This window comes from Tupaia chinensis, unplaced genomic scaffold (genome assembly GCF_000334495.1).
Source record: "Tupaia chinensis unplaced genomic scaffold, TupChi_1.0 Scaffold000196_1, whole genome shotgun sequence".
Classification (NCBI taxonomy): Eukaryota; Metazoa; Chordata; class Mammalia; order Scandentia; family Tupaiidae; genus Tupaia; species Tupaia belangeri.
In genome coordinates, this window is record NW_006159671.1 from 689,475 (window position 1) to 700,023 (window position 10,549).

At 38.4% G+C, this 10,549-nt stretch overlaps 1 protein-coding gene across 1 annotated transcript in view; it reads left to right on the forward strand.

Annotated features, from left to right (window-relative positions):
* The window catches only part of PRMT3 (protein arginine methyltransferase 3), a 128,605-nt gene that overhangs the window by 31,571 nt on the left and 86,485 nt on the right, over positions 1 to 10,549 (forward strand). The window contains exon 9 of the mRNA XM_006146901.3: positions 3,676 to 3,797. Coding sequence (XP_006146963.1) covers positions 3,676 to 3,797 — 122 coding nt within the window. The remainder of the gene's footprint in view (positions 1 to 3,675; positions 3,798 to 10,549) is intronic.

Below are 10,549 nucleotides of genomic sequence, written 5' to 3' on the forward strand. Positions count from 1 at the left end.
GGGGGGGTGGAGGCCATTGAGGGTAATCATGGGTGTCAGGGACAATGGAGGAGGAAGATGGGACATGGCAGAGGGTGGGGATGGGGAATCTAGGGTGGCAAAACAAAAGGCAAGGTATGCAGGACACAAAAATTGGGAAATCATTTGCTGAGAACATATATGTTGATGTGCTCGATTGAGCCAATGCACAGTGTATTTTGGATGGAAAATTCATATGTGTGTTGTGATGAGAAAAAAAAAAAAGTTATAATAAAGTATAAAAAAAAAAAAAAAAGGAGAGAGAAGAGGATAAAGACAGCAGTGAACAATAGAGAGGCAGGATGTTAATGAGAAATAGATATGGTTTATTACCTGTTGATGATGACATGTATAGTATTCTCAACTGAACTGGTCTGGGAAATATTTCATGATGGGTGAAGTCTTTTTAATAAGCAAAACGAGAAATAGTGATTGACTGTCTAAAAAAATATAATAATAATTATTGGGAAAAGCATGGAAAAGATATTGAATGATAAAGCGGGGAGATTGATATCTCTGTATTGACTGACATGTATGGCATTCCCTTTTGAAAAAAGCAATGGAAGTCAATGTAAAGTTATATGTAATCTACTGTAATAGAAAGAAGATTATGATGATAATAAAATAAAAAAACATAAAAAAAAAAAAAAAAAAAGATACCTAAATTATGTCATTAAAAATATCAGTATAATATGCTACCATTGTGTATAAATTTTGCATTGCACACTTTTTTACATTATTCTCTGCACCCATGTATTAAACATGTACAGACCTATCTAAAAATTCTAAATGGGTATTTATCCTCTTTTGTCTACTCTAACTTCTACTCTGCTTAATTTTTCTTTATAACACCACTCACCATCTGACATTGTTTTATAGTCTTTGTTTATTTCTTTATTGCCTCCTCCACAAGATTATACTTACCATTAAAATAGAGACTTGGGGGGCCAGCAGATGGCATAATGGTTATATCACTGGACTCCACATAATTTACTGTCATTTGAGTCCCGTACCCAGTGGCTTAAAACTCACACTGGACACATGTGCATGTGTGCCCAGAATCCCAAGAGGAGAATGGAGGAAACGGGATTGTGGCATAGCCAAGCCTCCTAGGGGTGATTTCTCGCTCTCTGTCTCTGTCTCTCTGGCAAGTGCACACACCCTATAGCAAAAATCTCTTTTAAAAAAAGAAAGAAAGAAAAGTAAAATAGAGACTTGGTCTCGTTTGTTACCATACCCTGTCACTGAAGTCAATGACTGGCACTTATTAATGAATGAATACTTGTAGTAGGAGGGCACTGAAATAATTTTATATTTTGGGACAAATGTATCATAGGCTTTTAGGCTATTGATAATGAAAGATTTAAAGCACTGCGGTTTTCGATAATTTTGCAGAACGGTGTACCTATGAGTGTTTTGCTGAATGTGTTTCCTTGATGACTTGGTTTTGTTTTTACCGTGAACTGAATAGGTTTCGCCATGTACCAAGAAGAACTATGTGAAATTCTTGATTTAGAAATAATTGTTCCCCCTTTGTCCCCAGTATTATCTTAAACTTTGGTTCCTCTAAATACTTTTCTTTACCAATAACTGAGTACCATTTTTATAATTAAATTCCCAAGTTACTGAATCTTGGGAAGTAACTTGTTTTTATTGTACAGGTCGAGTATCCCTTTTCCAAAATGCTTGGGACCCGAAGTGTTTTGGATTTCAGACTGTTTTAGATTTAGAAATATTTGTAAAGGCTTAATGGGGGTGGGGCCCAAGTGTAAGCAGAGTTTATTTATGCTTTCTATAAACCTGATACGCATGGCTTGCAGGGGGTTTTATACAGTATTTTTGTATTGCAGCATTTTCACTACTACTGTCACATGAGGTCAGATGTGGAATTTCCTACTTGTAACTTGTAGGCACTCAAAACATTTCGGATTTTAAAATTAGGAATGTTCAAATTGGACTTAAGATGAGTTGAATATGTAATTTTGGGTGTAGGGATATGGTGAAAGTTCACATTCTTAATTCCTTTCTAAGTATTTTTAAATTGTAATGGGTCAGGCCAATTAATTGTGGAAGTTAATTCTTGCCGCTCACACTTGAAAAGTGTTTTTTCTGGGAACCAGCAGTTAGCGTAATGGCTATGTCGCTGGACTCCCACGTAGTCAACCGTGGTTCACGTCCCAGACCTGGTGACTTAAAACTCACGCTGGTCGCGTGTGCGTGCGTGCCCAAGATCCCGAGAGGAGAATGGAGAAGGGAATGCAGCATGACCATCCCCCCTGGGGGGTGATTTCTCGCTTTCTGTCTCTATGTCTCTCTCTTGTCTGTCTGGCGAGCGCTCGCGCCCTATAGTGAAAATCTCTCCAAAAAAAAAAGAAACAGCAAAAGTGTTTTTTCTGTTAAAATTTACAGTTATTGAGCCTAAATTACAGAATATGTACAAGAGGGAAATTAAAAACAGTAATTCTCTATTAAGAAGTCTAGGGCTGGGACCAGTAGATGGCAGAATGGGTACGTACCTGGACTCCTGTGTAGTTGACCTTGGTTTGAGTCCTGGACCTGGGGGCTTTAAACTCACGCCCAGCACATGTGCTTGCCTGCCCAAAATCCTGAGAGGAGAATGGAGTAGAAGGGATTGCAGCCTGGCCATCCCCTCTGGGGAGTGATTTCTCACTTTCTGTCCCTCTGCCCCGCTCTGTCTCTCTAGCAAGTCCATGTGCCCAATAGCAAAAAACTCTCAAAGCAAAACAAAGCAAAGTCTAGGGCCAACAGGTGGCATGGGAGTTAAGGTGCTAGATTCCCACATAGCCAACCATGGTTTGAGTCCTGGACCTGGTGGCTTGAAAATCACAACAAATGATGAATAAATAAGTAAGTAAGTAAAAGTAAGTAAGTAAGTGAGTGTTTTTCTTATTAAAAAAAAAAAAGAAAAAAAAAAAGTCTGTAGAAATGGTTTGCTTCGGGGCTGGCAGGTGGCGTGGTAAAGGCACTGGATTCCCTCATGGCCAACTGTGGTTTGAGTCCCAGACCTGGTGGCTTGCTTTCTTGCTTTCCATTTCTCTCTCTCTTTTTCTGTCTCTTATCAAAATTTTTTAAAAAAACAATAACAAATGGAATTAAATAATTCTTAAAAAAATTTCTTGTTTCATATGATACATCCTTTAAGCTTAGTATTGTTGGGCTAATTACAACAGGCTAAGAATAACTGTACTATTGTTCATTTAAAACAGCCCCTGGTAGTAATATCTTCAGTTTCCCCAAGTAGAGATTACCATATCTAATCAACAAAGTTTCTTTTTTTTTTTTTTTTTGAGAAGTTTTTGCTATAGGGCTTGTGCACACACCAGAAAGACAAAGACAGAGAGCTAGAAAGTGAGAAATCACCCCGCAGGGGGGATGGCCACGCCTCTCCCTTCTCCTCCATTCTCCTCTCGGAATCTTGGGCATGCATGCACACGGGCCCGGTGTGAGTTTAAGCCACCGGGTCCAGGACTCGAACCGCAGTCGACTACATGGGAGTTCAGCGACATAGCCATTATGCTAACTGCTGGTCCTTGATCAACAAAGTTTAAAAAATTTTGCTCTGGTCTACTCCTTGCCAGTATTAGAATTTAAAATAGAAGACCATTTTCATAACATTTGTTTTTTTTATTTTACCAGGTCGTTTTGGATGTCGGGTGTGGAACTGGAATTCTCTCTATGTTTGCCGCTAAAGCTGGGGCAAAGAAGGTTCTTGGAGTTGATCAGTCTGAAATACTGTACCAGGCAATGGATATCATAAGGTAGATGCATAAAACAGGTTTCTCGTCTTTATTAGCTATCTAGTGTAGACTGAAGATATTTGTTTTCAAGTAAAAATGCATTCCAAAATCACAAGATTTTAATTTGGATTCAGTTCGACATGTTTGGCTATGGTGCTCAGTTCTCAGCAACAGGAGTTATTTTTATGTAGTTTTCTGACTTTCCAGTTAAGGCTATAAGTATGCTAATTCTAATGTAAATTTCAAAATCATTAGTCTGTACTATAATTTCCACAAAATGCTGTACAGAACTATGTATATATAAGTCTTATTTTCTTTAGTAGATAGTGGCTAGACTGAAGACTAAGCTTTCTCTTTTTCTCTTGTGAAAACTCTAGGCCTGTACATTCTTCAGATTAAGTAAATTCCTCAATAACTTAAAAATAAGTCAGAATAGATTCGGTTTATCCCCCAAATTTGATTTTATTTTCTAAAAAATCTCTTTTGAGTTTGGTTGATTTTACAACTGGCTGTGTTCTGGTAAAAAGGCCTGTACGTGAAATACAGCCTAGCCGGCTCTGTGGCCTCGTGTCTAAGGGAGCCAGTGCCCAGCTAAGGTTGAATGTATGGTTGAATCTCAGCCCTGGCAGCTTATAAAACATTCCGAGCATGTGTGCATGCATAGTTGTAAACTATGAAGCAAGTGTTTCAACATGTTCTTTGCTTTGTCAAAGATCCTTTCATTCTTTCTTCTTAATTTTCTTTTTTGCCATAAGGCACATGTGCTCACCAGAGAGAGAGAGGGAAAGTCCACAGTCACTCCTCCCTCGGGGGATGGCCATGCTGAAACCCCTTCTCCTCCGTTCTCCTTCTGAGATTCTGGGCATGCACACACGCATGCCTGGTGTGGTATTCAAGCCAACGGCTCTGGGACTTGAACCACAGTCGGCTCTGTGAGAGTCCAGCACCTTCACTGCTATCCACCTTCTGGCCCTAACCCTTTCATTCTTAATAGTGTTTATCTTATCAATATATAAAATGGATAATTTTCATGAGATTTTCTGTTTCCTTAGAGTGTATGTGGAATTTTTGCTGAAATAGTTGTAGAAAACACAGACAAGTACAGTGAAGAAACTACAATTCGTCTTACTACTGCACACAGCTAGTTCTCTAATGTTGCTGTCAGATAAATTGCGTTTGTTACAAAGATTGCTACTGAGCATGAAGAGTAACTGAATTCAGTTTATATTTAGTATAATACCAATTTAGTGAAACGACCATTTTGCATAGAGTATATCTTCATTATAAATAAATTTTGTAAAAAAACAATAGCATATTTTAATAATTTTAAGACATTATACACGGGAGTATATAGCTAGAAACTTATTGAGGAAACTGTTGTATTATACAGTAGCTTTACTATTTTCACTGATTTTTAGGAAAACAGCATATATTGTGACTTTACAGTACTGGGTTTACTTAACAAAACGATCCACATTGGCTTTGTTTTTCTAATTATATATCAAGCTCTTGTGCATGGGCTTCTCCTCTCTTAACATAATATAGAAACTTAGCAAGTAGATGTACTTAAAAGACTAAGAAGTAGATTTACTATCTCATCATTTTTAGCACTAATGACTATGCTTGTACATCTAGTCAATTGTTCAGTACTTAGTCATTTCAGTCTTAGTTGTTTTTTTGGGGGGGGGTTTGCTATAGGGCGCGTGCGCTCGCCAGACAGACAGAAAGCGAGAAATCACCCCCCAGGGGGGATGGCCACGTTGCAATCCCTTCTCCTCCATTCTCCTCTCAGGATCTTGGGCACGCACGCACATACGCCCAGCGTGAGTTTTAAGCCACCAGGTCCGGGATGCGAACCGTGGTTGACTACGTGGGAGTCCAGTGACATAGCCATTATGCTAACTGCTGGTCCCTCAGTCTTAGTTTTTTAAACATAGAGATTATCAAAGTTTTAGTTCTTGTTATCGACATACAGTAATATTTGTGTAGACCTTTTTCTTACCTTGTGTTTTGACCATATGACCAAGGTGCATTACAGGCATTATCTTTGCCAGTCATTATCAGTCATCGTGATTATAATAGAAACAATTGTTTGCCAGTTACGTTTTGCTCAAATATAGATTAAGTTTTTCTTCCATAGAACTGTTGAACAGTTTTGTAGTCTGTTCCTCTCCCATTTGTTTTGCGATACCAAGTTATTCCTGAGAATCTTTTTTAACTTTCTCTGTTTTATTGTATTTGGTTAGTGTTGGAGTATTTCAAAGTAAATCTTATACATTAGGTCAGTAAATGTGTCACAATACAACTGAGTATTAATTCACGACAGCACATATTGAAAATGTCTTAGCACTCCACCTTTAGGTGCTCTGAGTTATAATACAAATGCTAACATTAACTTAATGCTTTTTATTGGATTTCCTTTGGCGTTGTTAGAATTATTGTAGATGATTGCCCTTGTTATACAGATTAAGACGTTGAGGCCCAAAGATAAAGTAATTCTCATTTTTGTGCTGGAGCCAGGGTTCGATCCCAGGCAGGCAGACTGTGTAGTCTTTCCTCCACCAATTTGCTATGCTCTATTTCCATCTCACTCTTTACTACTATAGCTATTACAAGTGTTCGTTGCATTCAGTCGTCGGCTTTACTTATACTCTATTATGGACTTTGAGAAGCAGACCTGTTTGGGATGAGCCAACATTGTCCTTTTTCTTCAGAAACATTTCCCATTGCCTTTCTTACATGGTGTAAAGGTAGCTAATGTAGTATTCGTATGCATCTCTCCCTTCTTCCTTTTGACATTTTGCAGTTTACACTTTGGGGTGAAAAATTTCTGTTGTTCTGTTTCTGAATGTGCGTCTAAAAGAATATGCAGAGAACAGTGTATTGTCACTCTCTATGAATTTACGGACTCATTATTCAGCCAGTGGAGGAGGTGGTGTCCTGTAGTGTATTTGTCTCATCTTCTGGGATCCTATGCCTTAAATTCTAATTTTGGCTCTTTCAGAAATTAACTTTTATGGTAGTGGAGTAATTACTTAATATTTTTGAACCCTGGTTTCGTAATTTTTGAAATGAGATTGATAGTATCTATCGATAGCTCCTAAGGTTATTGTAAAGATTGAATCCGTTTGTGGCGCTTTGCAAAGTGGCTGGCATGTACTTGCTCACTGACGTTAGCAGCAATCATAACAATGTTAGTTAGTAGTAGTGGTTTGGTGTGGCATCAGTGCCTCAAATATTAATTTACCTCTGGTGTTTCTGTTTCTAAAATAACCATTTATGGCACCTATTCTTATCAAATTATGACTTTCTTCTCTGCATTCTTTGTACAGTCTATTCTTTGACACCATAATACTTCAAGCTTTAGTCAGCTTCATTCTATGCCAACTCTCCTCTCTCGAATTCTGCTCTCACCTTCTCTTATACTTGTCTGTTCTTGCATGTTGAAGCTTTCTAGAACTATCACCAGTCAGAGGAACAACCCTGCTGACTGACAGGCCGTGAGCTGATTTCGCTCTTCTGAGGTCTTTTTCTCTCTCAGAATTCTACATATGGAGAACGTCTGTAAAACTCAACACATTTATAATCTGTAAAAGGCACTTTGGATTCTAAAAGATGAATATTTTTATTTTTTACTTTTAAAAATAAATTTTCATGTGTATGTTTGAGGCTTAAAACATAGTGTTATGGGGTACTTGTAAGTAGTGAAATGATAGCCAATGAAAGAATATATATCTGTCATCTCACGGTTCCTTTTTTGTAACAAGAGCATCTAAAATCTACCTATTTAACCAAATACCTAATAAAATATAACTTACTACCGTCCTCCTATTGTCCGCCAGCTCTCTAGGCTCGTTTACCCTATGTACCTGCCGCTGTATACCCATTAACCCATCTCCCCTCCTACTCCCCACACCCCTGCCCATGGTGACCATGCCGTTTTAGTCTCTGTATAGTTAACCTTTTTGTGGTTTCTCATGTAAGTGAGATCATATTATATTTTTCTTTGACTTACTGCACTCAGCATAATGGCATCCAGGTCTACCCAGGTGGTAGAAAACAGGATCTTCTTTCGAAAGGCTCAGTAATAGTCATCGTGTGTATATATGTACAAGGAGACATCGAAAAGACATGAAAAATGGAATTAAAATACATGTTTTTTTTTAAAGTTTATTATTATTTTAAATTTGCTGTAAGTCACATGCACTCTCCAGAGAGAGAGGGAGAGAGACAGAGAAAGTGAGAAAGCAAGCCACCAAGTCCAGAACTCAAACCACAGTCAGCTGTGTAAGAGTCTAGTTCCTTAACCATCTGCAGGCCCTAAGCTCAAGTTTCTTTTTTAAGTGCAAAAATACGTTGAAATCCTTGAATAGTTTTTTTCCCCCCAAAATATGCATTTTCCATGAAGTTTTTGAAAACTCCCTACACACACATACATCTACATTTTAAAAATCTATCCGTCCATCAATGGACACTCGACAGTGAACTCTCCATATCTTGGCTATTGTAATTCTGCAGTGAACAAGGGAGTCCAGATAATCTTTATATGGTGATCTTACCTCCTTTGGTGTATTCTCGGAAGAGAGAGATCACTTGGTCATTCGTAGTTGTGTCTTCAGATGTCTTGGAAACCCACGTACAAGTTTTCATTGTGGTCGTACCAGTCTACATTTCCACCAGCTGTGCCAGGGTGACCTCTTCTCTGTACCCTCACCAGCATTTGTTAACACAACCATCCAAAGGTGAATGTTTTTTAAAACACATGGTCCATTATTTATAGGCAATGTATAGTCCTTAAATTGTGTTCAAAATAATGATAAAATAATTTTTATTTATTTTTTATTGAAAAAAAGTTATTTAACTTTTCTAAAGAAATGAGTTTAGAATGGGATAAGCTTGGATTGTCAGTGTAAACTGACATTATATTAGGCTTTAGGAAGAAGATTAAGCAGGCTGTTCAGAAGCTGCAGAGGTGAATAAAAGATTTTCTAAGATGTTAGATAGTGGGTGCAAATAGAACTCAAAGTGATATACGGGAGGGGATGAGAAATTGTTTCTTATTCTTGTTTTTACTTTGAACTCTGCAGTGAATGATCATTTCAGAAGCATAAACTTACCTAAGGATAGCAAAGCTATTCCGTTGCCAGACAATTGTGTGTTCACCCTCAGGGAGCAGAGGTAGCTTCTAGTAATATTTTTACCTTTGGCTGCCTTTGGTTTCTCATTGACTCAGCCATGAAATAGCTCATTATTCAGACTTTTGAATTATATTGTGGAGTTTTCATGAGAAGATTGATTCATCATATGGCCACAATGCAGTACTTTCAATCTCAGTGTGACATTAAAGATGCAATCTTTTATATTGCCTGTGTCTAGAATACTGTTAGAAAGGAAACATTAAGAAAAGCCTAGAGAATATTTTGATCTGTTGTCATGCTTATGTAAGTGTCCTCCAGACTCTAGGACAGGAGCTTTATCTTCTTCATCTTTTTATCCCTAACAACTTGCAAAGTCTCCGATTACACGATAGATGCTTAGTAAAAATTTTTGATAAAAATAAACTGTCTTAGTGTAATCATTTTGAAGATGGTGTTGGTATGTATGGTGTTTGTGACAGGATCACAAAATATACCGGCAAACATTCTTGAAATAAGAATGGGTGTTCTTTCCCATTTTGATTTTAAATTTAGTAGAAATAACATAGAAGAGAGTTAAAATTGAAGAGAAGTTTGGCCACTGGTGAGGCTAACATGGTAAAAAAAATTTGCTATTAAAAGCAAATAGAGGCCCCAGCAGGTGGCATGGTGATTAAGGGCGCTGGACCCCCACATGGCCAACAGCAGTTCGAGTCCCAGACCTGGCGACTTGTTTTCTCGCTTTCCCCCTCTCTCTTACTCTGTTTCCTTTATAGTCAAATTAAAATAAATAAATGAATAAAGTTACATAGTATCTTTTATTTTTTTAAAGCATATAGAACTGGGGCCAGCAGGTGGCATGATGGTTAAGGGTACTGGACTCCCAACATGGCACACCGGTTTGAGTCCCAGAACTGGCGGCTTGCTTACTCACTTTCTCTCTCTCTCTCTCTCTCCCCACCCCCCAGTTCATATTAAAATTAAGTAAACATGGACTAGCAGTTAGCATAATGGCTATGTAGCTGGACTCCCATGTAGTCGACCACAGCTTGAGTCCTGGACCCGGTGGCTTAAACTCACGCCGGGCGCATGTGCGTGCATGCCCAGGACCCCGAGAGGAGAATGGAGGAGGAGGGATTGCAGGATGCCCATCCCCTGCCCCAGGTGGTGACTTCTCGCTTTCTGTCTCTCTGTCTCTTTCTGTCTTTCCGGCAAGCATACACACCCTATGGCAAAAGCCTCTCAAAAAAAAAAAAGTGAAATCCGTAGAAATTTTAAGTTTTATTAGAATATCAGCTTCCTTCGCTTAGGAAGGAATGTTTGTCTTTTACCTTCACTCATGTGCCCTAGACACCTGGAAGGGTGGTTGGCATGTAGTAGACACTCAATGTAAATATGTACTCACTGAATGAATGAATAAATTAATGAACTTTTCAAGACCCAGGGCATCACATGCTTAAAACCAGGTTAGTCATCATCACCAAAGCCTGAACACTCGGTTTCTGCTTGAGTCCAGATGACTTTTTTTTTTTTAAGAATTTTTTTTTACTTCATTCATTCATTTTATTTGACCAGAGAGTGACAGAGTGAGTCAGTGAGTGAGTGTGAAAGAGAGAGAGAGAGGTAGGGGAAGCACGA